Source organism: Vanacampus margaritifer, chromosome 2 (genome assembly GCF_051991255.1).
Source record: "Vanacampus margaritifer isolate UIUO_Vmar chromosome 2, RoL_Vmar_1.0, whole genome shotgun sequence".
NCBI classification, from domain to species: domain Eukaryota; kingdom Metazoa; phylum Chordata; class Actinopteri; order Syngnathiformes; family Syngnathidae; genus Vanacampus; species Vanacampus margaritifer.
Genome location: NC_135433.1, coordinates 23,415,809 through 23,436,540, shown reverse-complemented (window position 1 = coordinate 23,436,540; position 20,732 = coordinate 23,415,809). Strand labels below are relative to the sequence as shown.

The 20,732-nt window shown below is 42.6% G+C and overlaps 1 protein-coding gene across 1 annotated transcript in view; it reads right to left on the bottom strand.

The window, feature by feature from the left end:
- Positions 1 to 20,732, bottom strand: part of crebbpb (CREB binding lysine acetyltransferase b) — a 52,003-nt gene that overhangs the window by 26,572 nt on the left and 4,699 nt on the right. The window contains exon 2 of the mRNA XM_077556143.1: positions 4,490 to 5,085. Coding sequence (XP_077412269.1) covers positions 4,490 to 5,085 — 596 coding nt within the window. The remainder of the gene's footprint in view (positions 1 to 4,489; positions 5,086 to 20,732) is intronic.

The following is a 20,732-nucleotide window of genomic DNA, read 5'->3' as shown; positions in this document are numbered from 1 at the left end:
ATGCTTACAAGGCACAATTTAAACTGCAAGCTATCAGTTACTCTGTTGTACAGTATGTGGGAATAGAGCAGTCGCAAGATAATTCCACATCAATTAATTCATGGTTCGGAAAGGGGAAGAAGCAAGAAAACGAAGTTGGGGCTTGCCATCATTCCGGGAGGATTAACAAAAGAACTCCAATTGGTCATTGGAACTGGGCTAAAGTTTCAAGAAGCATTAGAGCGATCAATGAGAGAAGGCAAACACACTCCACCAAAACAAACTGGGAGGCAGCGCCAGCTGGACAAGGTACGCCATGGTATGTGAATGGATTGTGGATGAGTAAAAGTGTCTGATGTTTTTCATTGTTTTGCTTTCTTCTCTGTAAGGTAAGCATGATCAATTTCGGCCAGAATTATCCCACAATATTTTCTCTTTAACCACCGCAAATCACTTTGTGCACTTTATGCTCGCAGTTTGTGCTTTGGGATTGTGTATTCATGTCCGATCCGTCCCGATCTAATTTTTTTCACTTATAATCCAATATGAAAACCTTATTTTATTTGTATTGTTGTTAATATAAAATTGCAAAAAATATGGAGTCACTGAGTAATGTTACAACAACATTTTTACTCTGAAAATTCACTAGAATGCACAATATGAAGTGCACCCACCCAAGTAGATTTCAAATCTGTGGGAAACACTGACTATGCTAACCACCACACGCGTCAACTGTCGTATGCCATGCATTGCATAGTGGTTTTGAGGACCAATTTGAAACTTAAGTAAAATAAATAACTTGCTCATATGTCAACCATTAACTCTTTGACTGCCAAAAACATAAAATGACGTTTAGTAAAAACCTACGGAGGTTTAATTTTTTTTTTAATTTTTTTTTTGGGGGGGAAACGGGTGGAGGAAAGCCTTGGCCAGCTGTGGTGAAAGTTTCAAGCAGATCTAGTTAGCCTAATAACTATTTTTGGCCCCTAGATGGCAGCAATGACTCTCTTTTGACAAGATTGGGTAGGCGTCAGTAGAAGACGTGAGGCGGAGCTAGAGGGGACAATGGCTGGGGAAGGGAAGAGAACATGGCGACCGGTTGCAAGCAGCTCACGCTTGGGAATTGTTTTCAAAGACGAAAGGCATCGACCAACGCTAAAAAGCACATTGATGATGACGATGATGATGGTGACTCCGAGGTTGACGCCGAAGTTGGAAGCGCTGACGCGGCGGCTATGACGAGACGTCATAAAGGTTCACGGGCTAGCGATGCTAACACCGGAAAACGCGGAGCACAACCGAGCACGCTCAGGCGGACGTTCAATCGGACGACGAAGATTGCCCCGAGTCCAATGCATATTCATCGGAGGAGTGGGTACAGTCTGCTACTTGCTATTCCCCGGGAAAAAAGGCCGTCAAGAAAGTGTAACGTCTGCACGCGAAACGGACAATCGAAGTGAAACTACTCTGTTGTGCAAATCCTGCCCCCTCTCCTTGCACGCAGGGCAGTGTTACAAAAAGAAAAACTGTATTTGAAACATCCACATAATTGTAAATAGTACCACAGTTGCACACATTTGTAAATAGTTTGCGAAATTGTTTTGTCAAATTGTTACACTGTTGAATGGAAATCAACGTATTTTGCAATCTAAAAACACTTTTTCATTGTTGGTGGTGGTGTATTACATAAGTAAAGCACTATTTAGGTGTTTGTGGCATCATTCATGGACAAAAAGAAATGTAGAATTCACTAGAGTGCATGAAATAACATCGTTTCACAAAAAGCTCTTTTTCTCCGCTTTTTGTTTCAAAACAGAGCATTTCGGTGAAACTAAACATTTTCTATTGTTGATTACTGAAGAACGGAATAAGGTAGAAACAAACTTTTTTTGCTGATGAAAGATGAGAGTTCAATCTTTCATTTGGTAGTATGTGTGTTTCCATAGTCCAAACACAACATTTTCTGTGGACCTTGAAAGATCAGTCAAAATGCTTAAATCGGCTGGCACTGGCGACATCCCGTTTCTGAAAACGTCTGGCAGTCAAAGAGTTAAAAGGATACTTGACTCATTGAGCCATTTTCAGCTGTAGAAAGTTAATATTTTGTCCATAATAAATGTCATAACTTCATTATTTTTCATGTATAATTAATACCTTTAAAAAGTAATTTTTCCACTTGCTGTTGACTGAAGAGGACTTCACCTGTGCTAAGGAAGAAGGTAACGACCAATCAATCCCGAGTTTGCTGACCATACCCAGATAACAGGTGAGTCCTGATTGGTCTCTACCTACTTCCTCTGTACAGGTGTTATCTACAGCCGATAGCAAGTGGATTTTTTTTTAAGGTATTAATTGTACATGAAAAATAAATAAGTTATCTAATTATTTCTGGCTAAAATATTAACCTTTTACTGCTGAAAATGTCTCAATGAGTCAAGTATCCCTTTAAGTATTTAGACAATTAATTGCAGACTGCAGCTGCTGTAAATAGAAAGCGTAGGTGCAAGTAAAATTGACAATGGCCAGTTAGTAAGTCGGGGCTGGAAGTTTACAGTGATGGTCCGTTAGGGTAACCTCGCAATAGCCAGATTGATAATTGTGATTTGCTTGGGAAAGGCGGTGCAATCAGTACAATACTTCAAGCTGATTGGGCGATGTGGCCATTTACCAATCACGGCAACAGGTGAAAACGTCATCATCGTTTGGGGGGGTATAGAATCTTGTCATTTTACACTTCATATCTTGCACTGACAGTTTGCCTTGTTTTGTCCAATTCACACACGTCCTCACCACGCACACACACGCGCACATCTACTGGTGGCTAACTGTAGGTAACTGCAGCTCCGGAACAAGCACACCGTACCATACTTGGCGCATGCATGCTGAAAACAAATGGTAGCATATACGGTAACAAGCACTCCACCATGTGTTTTAAAATGGCAACTGAAGTAAAATAGTGAGTTCAGTTGTACTTTATAATTCAACTATTTAGCTCACGGTACTCACGTTATTCGTTGCCGTGCAATTTAACAGGCATTCACAATCCATTGACACACCGCGGCACGGTCTCCCAGTTTATTTTGGTGGATCGCTTCAATGCTTCTTCAGCAGTTGGATCCTCCCAGAATGATGGCAAGCCCCGACGTTTTCCTGCTTTCTCACCTTTCGAACCATGGATTGATTCATTGATGTGGAATTATCTTGCGGCTGCTCTATTCCCATGTACAACCGCGTAACTGATGAATTGCAGTTTAAATTGTGCCCATCTCCACATTCGAAAACATACAGCGACAATTATCTTCTGCCTTCGCCGACCACCCCCGTCTGTCCCCACACAGGCCAGCAGCCAACCAAGAACGAGCGTGAACCAGACCGCCAATCAGAAACATGCGTTGGCGCAGCAACATTTGCCCTGAAGTTTGGCTGAAAGGAAAACTTCTCCCGAACTCGGTGCACACATAAGAGAAATTGAAGTGCGCTTTGTAGTTTTAACATTTTTTTGGGCAGCGGCCATTTTACTTGGACGGCCCGCCCAAGTATTAACATGGTGTGGGAATGTCTGACAGTATTCCACTCTCCTGATTCTCTAACCTCTAATAATCTCTGAAAAACTTGTGACATATCAAGGCACAACCCAAGATAATCCCCATAATGAATGAATTTTGGACCCAAATACAAATATGCGGTATAGTGAATCTATTATAAGTGATCCGCGAAGTAACGAGGGACCGCTGTAATTGTCAAGGTGTCATCTTGGTCTCATGATACCAAAATGTGAACAGCATGAAGAGCAGGGGGACTGTTTAAATACCAATTATGGTTGAAAACGTTAGCATTAACCACAAACTCAGAGCTACTACTTTGATACAACCTCAGTTGGCAAAACTGCAAAGTTGACCATTCTGTGTTGGATTTTACAGGCAGCGTAAAAAGGGCTAGAGATAGTTACAGCTCTGACTTAGTGCCCATGCATCATTTTTTCCTTTGATTGCTTTCAGTATCTGTCTGTTGTTACTTTGGCCCGGCTGCCAGCTGTCAGCGTTACTACATAGTACAAGCAGGCCCGTCCCATACAAAACAGAGATGTGGGAGGGGACACACGGAGCAGAGAAGGACCACTGAGCAGAGCGCTGGGCTGCAGCCTGCCCCTCCCCCTTCCAAAGCAAGCACAGCTTGCCTGATGCTTCGCTCCCTTTCACACCAGAGCATGACTTTCGCTTCGGATGTCTCTTTTCCCACTTCCTGGCTTTGGATCACATCTCGCCACACCAGCAACACCCCTACCAATGTCTCTAAACTTGATTTACAGCTCCATTATCTTAAGACCAAGAGGAGCAAGAGAAGCATATACTAGGCTGTGATAAACGGTGAAAAAAAAAAAGAACACTTGTGGATTGTTCAAAAAGATTAAACCACAGCGCAAAAAACAGTTCTTGAACAAGGCATGATCATTGTGCTACTGTGCCATGCTAAGTCCGCGTTTGAAATTGCGAAATTATTTCTTCCTCACCTTATTCACATGTCCAGCTTGCTGAGGAGTCAATGAGTTGTGACCGCCCAACTGTGGTCCTCCTTGGGTGAGTGTCTCTGCCAGCACGCTTCCTCCCGGTGCCCCCGGTATACCTTGGCTCTGGTACTGCATGCCAGGTCTTCCTCTGCCTGCTGGTCCCAGAGCTCCATTCATCACCTGTCCGCTTGTGCCCAAGACCCCGTGTCCCTGCCCACTGTTCAACAGGGCCTGATTGAAACTCATGCCTCCATTGCCTTGTCCCGTACCAACGGCTAATTTCTGGCCCTGGGGAGACGGATGATTTGGAGAGCCCTGCCCAAGTGGGCTTTTCCCAAGCACTACTCCGAGCTGGCCACCCACCATGCCTCCCTGTTGGGAACTGCCAGAGTTGAGAGAACTTCCCAAGATGGAGGAGCTACCCGGCCGCAAGAGTTCTGACAGCTGCTTGTGTTTGGCGGCGGCATCTGAGATGCTGGAGTTGAGACCTGGTCCTCCTCCAGCGCCGCCGTTAGAGGACATACCCATCTGGGATAGGTCTCCATTGGGGATGAGCTCATTCGGAAGGTTATTTTCCAGGTCCAACAGGGACACAAGATCTAAAGAGAAAAATGTAGATTAGTAAGACTATGCCATAAATGAGCAAACTTCAGGTAGCAGGTACAAGGATGACAAGGATGTTTTAACCTGATCAACTAACGTATATATTAGGGGTGTTAGAAAAAATCGATTCGGCAATATATCCCAATATTACAGTGCGCAATTCTCGAATCTATTTAATATGCGGCCGAATTGATTTTTAAACATCAATTTTTTATGGGAATATTCAACAAAATATCTTACTTAAGGTTAAGATTCACATATTAAGCATGGAAGAATGTTATATTAATGGAACATTAAGCCTTAATATTTTATTTCAGTGCTGTTCAAACATGAAACTGACTGCAACCTGAATTTTCAGATAAATCAAGACATTTTCATACAAATTTTACAGTGTACATGTACAAGTTTACTGCTTAGTATTTTCTAAATTTGAGTTTTAAAAAAATGGCAATAATCAATTTATAGATTCGTATCGGGATTAATTGGTATCGAATCGAATCTTGATACGAATGAAAGGTACTAGGCAATTTACACCCCTAGTATATATAGTTTCAAAATTGGAATTTAAGAACATGTTAAAAAGTTGTTTGCAAATTGCAATACAATCATGACTCAATTTTGACCCCAATTTTTGTTTGGATTTTTGGTAAGGTGATTACTCTGACAACAAGTGGTGGTGGTGTCCTTTTCCCCCACACATGTAATGGCTCTTTTCACACTGAGTAAATGGCAGTGCTGGCTTGGAGCTAGAGTTGCTTAGATTTTTTCCCCTGTAAAATTGCCACATCAACTGGTGCCAGACGAGCATCGACTTCAGAGCTAAGGCTCCCATTACATAAGCGCTTGTGGACAGTGCCCACAGGTCCCCGGTGCGCACATTCAACCGCTATTTTACCGCAAGATGCAAAGGAACCCTTGTCACTTGGCGTTTTATAAACGAGATGCATGGATGTGATATTTGTGACACGATGACGTAGCTCTGGGATTGTGCACTGTCTGGTGCATCAAGCCAAACCAGTGTTTGAAGGCGAGTAAATTGAATTAAACTGAACACCAATACAAACTCCAGCCGTTTAAAAAGGATACAATTGGGTCATAATGAGACCACCGCAGAACAGAATCATTTGGATAAGGCTTTATAGAGAGACTAATCTGAAAAATTTAAATGTATTAGATATTTTTGGGCCAGGGTGTGAATGGATGTGGGAGAAATGACAGATATAGAGTAGGCTTGATGTCAAAAAGGCCTGCAGAAATAAGCAAAACGGTTAAGCAAACTGGTAATCCACAGTCTTCAACCGCTTCCTCAAGGCAATCTGTTCCACATCAGCAGAAACATCATTAGAAGATTCAGAGAAGCGCCTTTGCCATGCTCGGGGGAAGTCGAGACGCGTAACGCTTGAATGCAATTCGAACGCATGTCGGCCAATAATGCGGCGCTGGTGTCGGAGAATGTTTGACCATTTTCTCACCCCGTGGTGACAAGCTCACTCAGGCACAGCACACTTTTCACCCAATTTATCTAGCCTTGTGGAAGTGAGACTGTTCTGTCTTACTCAAATAAGCCACTGCTCACCCCGACCACTGCCACTTGCTCCACATGATTAATCGATTAACAAAATAGTTGATTAATTTGAAAACACTTAGTTGTCAATTAATTGTTGCCCCTCTACAGTATAGCATTGTCCGACATTAAAGGTGCCCCCTGGGCCAGTATGGTCAGGGTTGGGGAATCCAGGTCCAGATGCCACGGATTGGTTTTAGCCACAGGTACTTCTAATTAAAGGGCAGGCAAACAAACTCGTCTCCACCTGTTGAGTAGAAACATGTGTGGCTAAAGCCAAACTGTTTTAGGGTTTTTACTTACTGGACCTGGATTCTCTAACCCTGAGTATGACAATGTCTCGAGCCACCATGTACCTTACAGATGCTGGCCAGTGGGAGGAGCGCATGTGTCATATGAAACCCTGCTACATTGGACCACAACAACACATGAAAGCTTTTACGTGTGTATGGGAATATTTAGTGGGCTACTGAGCATTAAATTCCACTTTTAAAGCTGCCCTATGGAGGAATTTACCCAAATATATATCTACAATAGCCTTTTTATTTGACCATTTGTGACCGAAACATCTTCTAATTAGCAGATTAACATTTTAGCTGTCCAGAATGGGTACTCCTGCAAGCCTCTGGCCAATAGTTTTTAGAGTGGATTTGGGTTCGAATTTCCCACTCTCTGTCTGCCAGGGTTTTTCCTGGCTCAAATTGAGACAGAGGTGGTATCACCCTGACTATGATGGGTGACTACTGATACTAGGTATCGGTGCCAATACCAGTCTTATTTTAATGTATCGGTACTCGCACCTATACTATTATCGGCCGCCCTTCTGCAGGCATTTTACAATCAGGGAGTAGAAATGAGAAATTATATGACTACGAAGTTGTCATTAACTCTTTGACTACCAAAAATGTTAAATAACGTTTAGTAAAATCCTACGGAGGAGCGCCAAAGACGTTAAAAGACATTCACCAAGTTTTTTTTGGGAAACGGGTGGAGGAAAGCCTTGGCCAGCTGTGCTGAAAGTATCAAGCAGATCTAGTTAGTATAATGCCTATTTCTGGCCCCTAGATGGCAGCGATGACTCTCTTTGGACAAGATTGGGTAGGCGTCAGTAGAAGACGTGAGGCGGAGCTAGAGTGTTGAGGGGACAATGGCTGAGGAAGCCATAATGGCGACCGGTTGTAAGCAGCTCACGCTTGAGCATTTTTTTCAAAGACGAAAAGCATCGACCAATGCTAAAGAGCACATTGATGACGACGATGATGATGATGGTGACTCCGAGGTTGACGCCGAAGTTGGAAGCATTGACGCGGCGGCTATGATCACGTCATAAAGCCTCACCGGCTAGCGATGCTAACGCCGGAAAACGCGGAGCACAACCGAGCACTTCTGCTCAGGAGGACATTCAATCGGACGACGAAGAGTGCCCCGAATCCAATGCATGGTCATCAGAGGAGTGGGTACAGTCTGATCACGGAGAAGACACTGGTTATGGACTACGATGCCACCATGAATGGAGCGGATAAGATGGATCAACCACCCGGTAGAGGAACTGAAGGACAATGAGGAAGCCAGACGTAACACCACCGTATCATGATCCTGAGAGTAGACTTGATGGCAACATGGCCAAACAAACACACACTGCAGTATATACTTGCTATTCCCCGGGAAAAAAAGGTCGGCAAGAAAGTGTATCGTCTGCACGCGAAGGAGCCATCGCATGAAACTAATCTGTTGTGCAAATCCTGCTGAGTCTACTTGCACGCAGGGGAGTGTTACAAAAATAAAAACTGTATTTGAAACATCCACACAATTGTAAATAGTACCACAGTTGCACACATTTGTAAATAGTTTGCGAAATTGTTTTGTCAAATTGTTACACTGTTGAATGTAAATAAACGTATTTTGCTATCAAAAAACACTTTTTCATTGTTGGTGGTAGTGTTTTACAGAAGTAAAGCACTGTTTAGGTGTTTGTGGCATCATTCATGGAAAGAAAAAGGTGTCAAATTCACTAGAGTGCATGAAATAATATCGTTTCACAAAAAGCTTGATTTCTCCGTTTTTTGTTTCAAAACAGAGCATTTGGGTGAAACTAACCATTTTCTATTGTTGATTACTGAAAAACAGAATAAGGTAGAAACATTCTTTCTGATGAAAGATGAGAGTTCAATCTTTCATTTGGTAGTATGTGTGTTTCCATAGTCCAAACACAACATTTTCTGTGGACCTTTAAAGATCAGTCAAAATGCTTAAATCGGCTGGCACTGACAGTATCCCTTTTCTGAAAACATCTGGCAGTCAAAGATTTTTTTTTTTCGCGATTTTTTTTTAAACTACAATCCTTAAAAAATTAATCCATTAGTACATATTAAATTGTAAATATAGTTCAGCGTTGTTGTAAAACATTACTATGTTTATTGTATATTAGTGTTACACAGGATACCAGTACTGTACCTCGATTTTTTGGGCGTCAAAAACGGCTTCGTATAAATTTCTTTTAGCACCGGTACTTCCAAAAATAAATACGAGAGAGCCCGCCAACTCTATTTTAAAGGCGGGTACACATACACGCATGGCCGCTTGTCTACCGATATGCGTAAAACGCCTTAAGCGGCACGCCTCTTTCAGTTTGTGTGAGAGAGGGCTCAGGAAGATGGCTTCACGCACTGAACACTGACGAGCTTGCTGGCCGTGCACTCCTTGTTGAGGAGTATAACGAGCTAATTAAGGCTTTACGCATTGTAGACTGCACGCGCTAGCGCTAATTAAGTGCAGCCCTCGTTGAGAAGAACGACACGCGCAAAGTGTCTATGGAACTTTTTTTTTTTTTTTTTTTTTACATGGCCGACAGCCACGGCAAGCTAACTGACATGACGTTTTGTAACAAGAGCAAATGTTTTTTCACGGAGAAGCAGAAAAAAAAGCAACAATCACTCCTGAACCTGCAGTGGACTTGAGGTGCGTTCAATGAACAGGCACACAGTAGAAAATCACAGTTATACATAGAAAAAGCCGAGATGACTGACAGAGCGACAGGTTGTGACACATTTTTTGACACTTCCCTTAAAAAATAAGTCGAGTGTGAATTATTTTGTTCCCAGTTTGTAGTATTTCATTACACATTAGACTAATTGGGAATTGGAGAAGAGCAGAGACATGCACGCACACTCAAGCAACATTACATTGAGTCATAGGAGGAGTGCCACAGTATTACTAATATTTAAAACGGACAACAACAAATGCAGTCAAATACAGTAATACAAGAATATGGCATGCAATATGAAAGCACATACAGTATATACATACATATATACAGCATTTCCATTAATTAACATGTATACATCCTAATATTTTTGAATTAATAAAAAAATATATATATTTTGCTGCTTTTGCTGATGTTTTAGATTTTTGTCAAGGTACCGTTTCAGTACCGATATCGAGGTATTTTAAGCAGGCATAGTATCGAAGTCAAAATGTTGGTATCGTGACAACACTATTGTATATACTGTGTTTTTATAACTTTGGTGATGCCTGGAGCGCGCTACCTCTGCCTCGCAACCAGGAAATGGGTGTGTGCAACGGTTGCTCCATGATTTGTTTCTTCTTCGGTACATTAAAGTAAAAAAAAAGAAAGCCGTTTCTTCTTTGGTTGTTGCTTCAGGTCTTTCCGGTGAACTGCTGTTGATATAGCGCCTCCATAATGGCGCAACACTGCAACTGCAGTTAAAATGCGTTGCTGCCGAGCTCAATCAACACAGCTGGAGCACTGTTTTGAGTAATATCAGTGGCTCGGGCTGGAGGTGGCAAACAAATTGGGTGGAGGTGGTCGCCTCTGAATTTTATATAATTAATATAATCTTAGTGCAAGCATTGTACTGAATCGCCGCCCTGGTCATTTACAGTATTTGAAAAGAAGTTAAGACACATTTTCGTCCGGCATGCTTTGACACAAATTTTTCTACAGTCGTTGGTTGAAACCAGTTGAGACCATCAATGTTGGTGTGTCTTAAAAAGGGCCAAAAGTGGACGACACAATCTTGAAGTTGTAGAGCAAGCAGGTAATGTTGGTGCTTTTGATTCACTTGTTGTAATGTCAAAAATAGCTGCACAAAACAGTAGTAGTTGACAAGAATGTCAAGAAGAGAAATACGGTGTCCTAAAATTCTTGAATCTATTATGAAAAACACACACCACAAATATTTTAAAACACATGCAAGCCTTTTAAATTGTGAAAAAAAAAATTGCATAATGTGTCCTTTAATATAGGTGATGCACAAAGTTGTTGTGCAGGTTGGACAGGTGACACGGACCCTTAGGCTACTTTCTCATCTTTGCGCTGTTTTTCTCGACTTTGTATTTAGCACTCTGCTGGAAAACTTGTCAGAATTAGAGGTAGACATCAAATGTGCTCATCTTCTGCCATGTCTCAAGCTAACCTTGAACACTGTAAAGAGCACTTCATTGACCTGAGATGCCAATAGCCATGTGGATGAGAATTGTTGATTCTCTTAAGGTTGGGTCAAATGTGTTATCAACTTAATTCTGGTTCGTTCATTTCCTGTTTTTCCCCAGTGGCTGAGTAGGACTATGTTAATCAGATTTTTGTGCTATTCTTGTCAATGATTGTGTGCATTTGAATCAATCTATTTGTGAGGTTTGAAAAAAAGGAGCACTGAGCAAAGATGTAAATTGCTAGGTTAGCTTCTCATGCTAGTTGCTAGCTACCAAGTGATTGCTTAGTTCACATACGCTTGTCATTTGTGATCAAACGGAAGAACTTATACGCATGTCCTATTAGGTCTGGTTATAGTTTCTAATTTCCTGAATTGGTCTGATTTCAATTCACAAGAGTTCAGTTTGATTTGATTTTGAATCCGGGGGGTTCGACGTCCTTCAAAGGATCGCCAATCCTGCCCAAGCCGCCAGTCTAGCCTGGTGCGAGTCCAGACCCAAAGTCAGGATATGGTAAGATTAAATACATTTTGCTTTCTTGCTCTTCAAATGTAGCATTTCGTTTTGTTTTGTAACTCACAGATGTGCCCTCCCAAAAAAGGGGTTATATATTTTACTTAGTTTAACCACTGCTCCACTCACCATATAAAAGGTGTTGGGGTAGTGTTGAAGAAAGGGGAAAGAAAACACTTTTTTCTCTCTCCTAAAAGGTGCATTGTGCCGTTTAAAATGATAATTTTAAAGCTTTTCTACATCAGGCATGCTTCACCAACGCCCAGATGAGTACGAAGAGCCCTGACTGTTTTACTCTGATTGCACCTATCAGCTTTTATATTCCCTTTATAGTAGAGTGTGCGGACCCTGCACACTCCACAGTTTATTTGAGGAGGGGAAGAGCAGAGTATTTCTTACCTCATTTGAAGTCATGTTTTCGTTTGTCAACTAAGGCTGCCGCTTTAAGATCGTGCACGTACTCGCGCGCCCACCATGAACGAGCCTGACACAGATGCTGCAGTTACACTTTGGGCCAAGTAAAAAATGATATTTATTTAAAAAAATAATAATTTCCAGTTTAATACATTTTGTAGAAACTTTATTTGGACGTACGCCGCCATTATTTACGCATTTATTTACGTCGCAACGCATTCCATGCGTAGTGACTCTCTGCCGAGCAATGTGAAACGCCAATAAAGAAAGCAAGTTAAGACTCGTAGCGTTCCTAAAGAAACAACATGCGGTCGGCAGAGTCACCCTCCCCCATGCTGTGCTCTCGCCATTCACGAAACACATTCAAGAGTTTTGATCGTCCCTTTAGGAACGCTACGCTTGCAACTGTTTTTTACTTGCGTCACCACAACATCCCATTTTGGCCATATCTTTTGGCTTTACTTTCATTTCAGCCGAATGCCAACAATGCCTATTTTTGTCATTTTCAGCCGAATATTTTCGGTGGCCGAAAATTCAGTGCATCCCTAGTATAGACCTTTTGCACCTATGTCACGTGATCACGTGACTTCACCAATGTGGACGTGTGGAAGTGAATGAATGTTAAATTGAAGCGGATGGGACACGAAGCGACTTAGCGACTGTTTTATAAGTTATTATTGCCCATATAGCCATGACGTCTACTAGTTCGACTGAAGTTCGCCTGTCGGCACAGAACACGGTATTTACAGAAATTGGAGATTGCTAGTTTGGAAACAGACCCTTACCTTACCTTCTATCACCTGCTCTGTTCCCTAATTTAATACAATTGCCGACTTTGCCGGAATTCACACCGGCCGCATGACCTATATCATGTACGTATCCCCTTACATTGGAGATGATTTAAAAGCTTAAAAAGCCTGCTAAGGCTGGGTCGCCGGGATGAGATCCGCTCACACCAGGGGGACAAGATACCTAAAAAGTAAGACTTGTTTATCATGTAACTGATGTATCATCTGCAATAAGCAAAGACGCAATACTGAGGCCACCAAACTGGAACCCATCAACGCCACTGCTGCACCTAGAAATTCTGCCCATAATAGTTATGAACACAATCAGTGACAAAGGGCAGCCTTGGAGGAGTCCAACCCTCACTGAGAACAAATACGACTTACTGCCGGCAATGCGAACCAACCGCTGACACCGGTTGTACAGGGACTGAACAGCCCGTATCAGGGGGCACGGTGCCCGTACTCCCGAAGCACCCCCCACAAGACTCCATGAGTGACACGGTCGAATGCCTTCTCCAAATCCACAAAACACATGTAGACTGGTTGGGCGAACTCCCATGCACCCTCGAGGGTGTAGAGCTGGTGCTCTGTTCCACAACTGGGACGAAAACCACACTGCTCCTCCTGAATCCGAGATTTGACTTCCCGAAGAAACCCTCCTCTCCAGAACCCCTGCATAGACCTTACCAGGGAAGCTAAGGAATGTGATCCCTCTTAAAAAGGGGGACCACCACCACGTTCTGCCAATCCAGAGGCACTGTCCCCGATGTCCACGCGATGTTGTAGTCAACCACGACAGCCCCACAACATCCAGAGCCTTTAGGGACTCTGGGCGGATCTCATCCATCCCTGGGGCCTTGCCACCGAGGAGCTTTCCAACCACCTCAGTGATTCCGACCCCAGAGATAGGAGAGTCCACCTCAGAGTCCCCAGACACTGCTTTCCTCTCCTGAGACGCCGGATAGTGGACCAGAATTTCTTCGAAGCCGCCCGGAAGTCGTTTTCCATGGCCTCACCGAACTCCTCCCATGTCTGAGTTTTTGCCTCAGTGATTGCCGAAGCGGCATTTCACTTGGCCAGCCGGTACCTGTCAGTTGCCTCCGGAGTCCCACAGGCTCTCCCAATCACGCCCCTCGAGGTATCAATGTCATTGCCCACGTGAGCGTTGAATTCCCTCAGCAGAACGGGGGAGTCCCCAGAGGGAACGCTCTCCAGCACTCCAAAAAGGGTGGGTACTCTGTTTGCAGTTTGGTGCGTATGCACAAACACAGTCAAAACCCGTCCCCCCCACCTGAAGGCGGAGGGAGACTACCCTCTTGTCTAACGGGGTGAACCCCAACATAGAGGCACCAAGTTGGGGGGGCAATAAGTATGCCTACAACTGCTCTGCACCTCTCACTGTGGGCAACTCCAAGTCAAACCCCTCTCGAGAGGATTGGTCCCAGACCCCAAGCCATGTGTGGAGGAGAGTCAGACTATATGTACTCGGAATTTCTCTTTGCCTCACACATTCGGGCTCCTTCACCGCCAGAGAGGTGACATTCCATGTCCCAAGAGCTAGCTTCTGTAGCCGGGGATCGGACCACTGAAGTTCCCGCCTCTGGCCGCCACCCAGCTCACTACGCACCCAACCCCTTTGGCCCCTGCTAAAGTTGGTGAGCCCAGGGGGGTGGGGGGGGGGTGGGGGGCTGGGGGTCCACGTTGCCTTTTTGGGCTATGCCCGGCCGGGCCCCATGAGTTAAGGCTTGGCCACCAAACGCTCGCCTTCGAGCCCCGCCTCCAGGCCTGGCTCCAGAGGGGGGCCCCGGTGACCCGCATCCAGGCAAGGGAAACCAAGATCCAATATTTTTTACTCATCATAAGGGGTCTGTTTGAGTCATGCTTTGTCTATATTGAACTCATATGGAACTAATAGCGTATTCCGTGTATGTGCAGTTAGAGTGGACGGTAATTATTTGGCTCATTTATATGATTTGAAACACATAATTTGACACCTCTGTTACGATCTTCGTTAGTGTATGTTTGCAAGTAAAATGTGTGCGTGTGTGAGAGTGTGTGTGGTCTTGTTTTTGTTACATAGTAGGGCCAACATTCTGGGATTTCACAGAGTTGTGGGGCCCACCCGTCCACAAGTTTAAACCTCTTTTTGAGGGTCAAGACTTGGTTTTAGAGTTTAGGTTTGACTTGGGTCATGGTTGAGTTTAGGGCAAGGAATAGGCGTAGGCAATCATTTTTGATGGTTGGGGTTAGGGGAAGGGGCTAGGAAATGCATTATGTCAATGAGATGGCCCCACAAAGATAGTAAAACAAATGTGTGTGTGTGCGTGTCTGTGTGTACATGTACTTGTAAATGTGTTATATTTGACGTTAAGACTTGAAAAAAAGGATCAGATTTCTTATCATCGGGTCGGGCTACCTGGAAAATTGTCAGGCAACCTCAATAACCTATGTTAGGAGCCCGGCCGACTCCTTAGCCTGGCTGGCTAAATCTCAGGCTTGAATCGATTATATACTGGACTATACGCTTTGCGAGGTTTAACGGTTCCAATAGCTGCAAGTGGTTATTTTGCTGTCCAGGAGAGGGCGCTCCCATGAAGGCTGTGACGTCACATGCAAAAGGTCTATAGTTGCATGTTCTGCTGCTCCATGTGTGTTTGAAGGTTTATTTACCAGAAGGTCTACAGACGCTACGCTAATTTATGTTAGCCCATCTATGGTGTTTTGCATTAAGCCAAAATTAACTAAATTCACATGCATTTGTCACTCAGTGAGATAAAGGGAACTTTAATTTATGGATTTATTTAAATTTCCACTTTATAAAAAAAATGATGCCAACACTGGGAACTCCCTACACTTTTTATTAATTTTTTATTTTATTTTATCATTTGGAGAGATAATTCCCATGCACAACTTATACTACCACTAATAACTATGTAACAAGAAAAAGTGACAGTTACAGTGTTTCAAACATTCAAGTAGTGCTGGACGATATGACAATATCATGAAGACGATAAAAAAATAATTATCGTGTCATTTTTTCCCTTATTGTGTCTATCGGCAATTGCCACTTACAGCAAACAAAATAAGTGACAGAACGCTTGTTTGATAGACAAAAGCGTTCATTTACATGCTTATTTCACACAGCTGTCCCTAGGTGGCAGTCTGAACAACACATAACAGTGAATCATAGTGAATCATGGTGAATCATCCACCCGTCCATCCTTGATTTGAACCGCTTATAGTCAATCAAAATTAATAGAAAACAGAGTGGTACATGCAAAGAACAAATCCTACTACTTTGAAAAACAACAAACCCGTAATTATTAACTCTTTGACTGCCAGACGTTTTCAGAAACGGGTTGTCGCCAGTGCCAGCCGATTTAAGCATTTTGACTGGTCTTTCAAGGTCCACAGAAAATGTTGTGTTTGGACTATGGAAACACACATAACTTATTTATTTTTCATGTACAATTAATACCTTAAAAAAAAAAATCCACTTGCTGTCGGCTGTAGATAACACCTGTACAGAGGAAGTAGGTAAAGACCAATCAGGACTCACCTGTTATCTGGGTATGGTCAGCAAACTCAGGATTGATTGGTCGTTACCTTCTTCCTTAGCACAGGTGAAGTCATCTTCAGTCAACAGCAAGTGGAAAAAATACTTTTTAAAGGTATTAATTATACGTGAAAAATAATGAAGTTATGACATTTATTATGGACAAAATATTAACTTTCTACAGCTGAAAATGGCAGAACGTCATTTAACGTCTTTGGCAGTAAAAGAGTTAATAACTGTTTAAAAAAAAGAAAAAAAAACACCTGCTGGGTACGCCGCACCTTTCGGCCAAAACAAGGCTTGAAATAATCTGTTTCGCATAGCAGTTTGCGTGTGTACATGACGTGCATTTTTAGCCTCATTAAAACAAGGATTTTTGAGTTTTCCCAAAAATTGAACGGCGGGAGCAGCCCCAAAAGCTTCGCTGGGATGCTACAAGCGGGTACTCAAGTCGGGATGAGATTGGTTCTACTAGCATAGCAACGAGCTTCGGCTGGCTAATACTACATATTAACGCGCTTTTGCTCCTAAAGTTAGTAATGATCACCTCCATGGCGGCGTATAAAAGTTGCAAGTACCGACATCCTCACGAAGCGATTACGAGAATTGATTAACAAGCGAGAAAGACGGAGAAGCTGTCCTGAGAAGAAGTATTGTATTTATTTTGACTACTATGATAAAACATGGCATCCATACTCCTACTTGCATACCACAAGACTCACCATCTATCTCTCTTCTTCATCTCTTATTTCTTTTTTGTCTCCGACCTACATGCTCCTTCTACATAGTGCCCATAGTGTTCAGACTGAAACACCACATCAGGCTACTAAGGGCTCAGTTCGATTCGATTGTGATTTTTCCCGATTCGATCCGCTTGAATTCAATTGATATAAACATCAATTCTTCTCAAAGATCAAGGGAATCAACTCCATAAACAAATTTCAAATATATTTTTTTTTTGCGAAGGCAGTAACTGGTTAAATCATTAAAGTATTGTAAATAAAGATTCTGAATGGTGCAATATGTCAGGTCTTTCATCAATGCAGGGTGCGTGAAGTAAATATTCCCCACGCACGCCACATTGTTGTGGCCACTTTGTTGTGGCCACTTTGTCAAAATTGCACTGGGGAATATCGCTATACCAGGCGTAGGTGTGCGTACGCAAAAAAACATGGCCGTATGCAAATTGCATAAAGTAATCCCACGATCCTTGATGCGGCCAGGCAATGACACACATGATTGGTTACACAAATCAACATTGCTCAAAGACCAATGACAGCATTGTTCACATCTGCCGGTAGCAGCATGGTGATGCTAGCGAGCATTGGCAACATTGGCAAGAAAGCAGCTCTGTCGCAACCTGAGGAAGGATGAAAATGTGAGTATTGTGTCTGTTTCTGCACCAAAACATAACTATATTGCCCCAGAGTCATGCAAAACAACTGTGGATTACCCCCTGGGCCATATATATATATATATATATATATATATATATATAAAAAGGATGACAAGGATGTTTTAACCTGATCAACTAACGTATATATTAGGGCTGTTAGAAAAAATCGATTCGGCATTATATCGCGATATTACAGCGCGCAATTCTCGAATCGATTCGATATGCGGTCGAATCGATTTTTAAACTGCAATTTTTTATGAGAATATTCAACAAAATGTCTTACTTGGGGTTAGGATTCACACATTAAGCATGGAAGAATGTTATATTAATGGAACATTAAGCTGTAATATTTTATTTCAGTGCTGTTCAAGCATGAAACAGACTGCAACCTGTTTGTTAAATGCAGTGACTGAAGCCTGAATTTTCAGATAAATAAATACATTTTCATACAAATCTTACAGTGTACATGTACAGGTTTACTGATTAGTATTTTCTAAATTTAAGTTAAAAAAATAAATTGCAATAATCAATTTATGGATTCGTATTGGGATTAATCGGTATTGAATCGAATCGTGACCTATGAATCGTGATACGAATCGAAAGGTACTAGGCAATTCACACCCCTAATAATATATATATATATATATATATATATATATATATATATATATATATATATATGATCTTTCAAGGTCCACAGAAAATTTTGTGTTTGGACTATGGAAACACACATACTACCAAATGAAAGATTGAACTCTCATCTTTCATCAGAAAACAAAGTTTGTTTCTACCGTATTCCGTTTTTCAGTAATCAACAATAGAACATGGTTAGTTTCACCCAAATGCTCTGTTTTGAAACAAAATACGGAGAAATCAAGCTTTTTGTGAAACAATATTATTTCATGCACTCTAGTGAATTTGACACCTTTTTTTTCCATGAATGATGCCACAAACACCTAAACAGTGCTTTACTTCTGTAAAACACTACCACCAACAATGAAAAAGTGTTTTTTGATAGCAAAATACGTTGATTTACATTCAACAGCGTAACAATTTGACAAAACAATTTGGCAAACTACTTACAAATGTGTGCAAATGTGGTACTATTTACAATTGTGTGGATGTTTCAAATACAGTTTTTCTTTTTGTAACACTCCCCTGCCTGCAAGGAGACTCAGCAGGATTTGCACAACAGATTAGTTTCACTGCGATTGCCCCTTCGCGTGCAGACGCTACACTTTCTTGACGGCTTTTTTTTTCTGGGGAATAGCAAGTATATACTGCAGTGTGTGTTTGGCCATGTTGCCATCAAGTCTACTATCAGGATCATGATACGTTGACATTTCGGTGGTGTTACGTCTGGCTTCCTCATGTCCTTCAGTTCCTATACCGGGTGGTAAGAGATGTTCTGATCTATCTTATCCGCTCCATTCATGGTGGCATCGTAGTCCATAACCAGTGTCTTCTCCGTGATCAGACTGTACCCACTCCTCCGATGAATATGCATTGGACCCGGGGCACTCTTCGTCGTCCGATTGAACGTCCGCCTGTGCAGAAGTGCTCGGTTGTGCTTCGCGTTTTCCGGCGATAGCATCGCTAGCCGGTGAGGCTTTATGACGTGATCATAGCCGCCGCGTCAACGCTTCCAACTTCGCCGTCAACTTCGGAGTCACCATCATCATCATCGTCATCATCAATGTGCTCTTTGGCATTGGTCGATGCTTTTCGTCTTTGAAAAAAATGCTCAAGCGTCAGCTGCTTGCAACCGGTCGCCATTTTCGCTTCCTCAGCCATTCTACCCTCAACACTCTAGCTCCGCCTCACGTCTTCTACTACTGACGCCTACCCGATCGTGTCCAAAGAGAGTCATCGCTGCCATCTAGGGGCCAAAAATAGTCATTATACTAACTAGATCTGCTTGATACTTTCAGCACAGCTGGCCAAGGCTTTCCTCCACCCGTTTCCCCAAAAAAATAAAAATAAATAAACATAGTGAACGTCTTTTAACGTCTTTGGCAGTCCTCCGTAGGATTTTACTAAAGCTTATTTAACGTTTTTGGCAGTCAAAGAGTTAAAAAAAACAGTAAGATACAAAAAACATGAGCCTTTAACTCTTTCACTGCCACTGACGTTAAAAGACGTCAAGTAAAAACCTACGGAGGGCTGCCAATGACGTTAAATGACGTCATCTAATCTTTTTTAAAAAGAATTTGAAACGGGTAGAGGGAACCCTTCCGCATCTATGGTGAAAGTTTCCAGCAAGTCTGTTGTGCCTAATGACTATTTTTGGCCCCTAGAGGGCAGCGATGACTCTCTTTTGACAAGATTGGGTGGGTGTCAGCAGAAGACGTGAGGCGGGGCTAGAGTGTTGAGGGGACATTGGCTGAAGAAGCCATAATGGCGACCGGTTTGCAAGCAGCTCACGGTCGAGCCGTTTTTTTCAAAGACGAAAAGCATCGACCAACGCTATAAAGAGCACATTGATGACGACGATGATCATCATCGATGATGATGATGGTGACTCCGAGGTTGACGGCGAAGTTGGAAGCGTTGACGCGGCGGCTATGACGACGTCATAAAAGGTTCACGGGCGAGCGATGCCAACACCGGAAAACGCGGAGCACAACCGAGCACGCTCAGCGCGACGTTCAATCGGACGACGAAGAGTGCCCCGAGTCCAATGCATATTCATCGGAGTAGTGGGTACAGTCTGCTACTTGCTATTCCCCGGAAAAAAAGGCCGTTTGCACGCGAAACGCACAAAGCGAAGGTGAAACTAATCTGTTGTGCGAGTCCTGCTGCGTCTCCTTGCGCGCAGGGGAGCGTTATAAAAAGAAAAACTGTATTTGAAACATCCCCATAATTGTAAGTAGTACCACAGTTGCACACATTTGTAAATAGTTAGCGAAATTGTTTTGTCAAATTGTTACACTGTTGAATGGAAATAAATGTATTTTGCA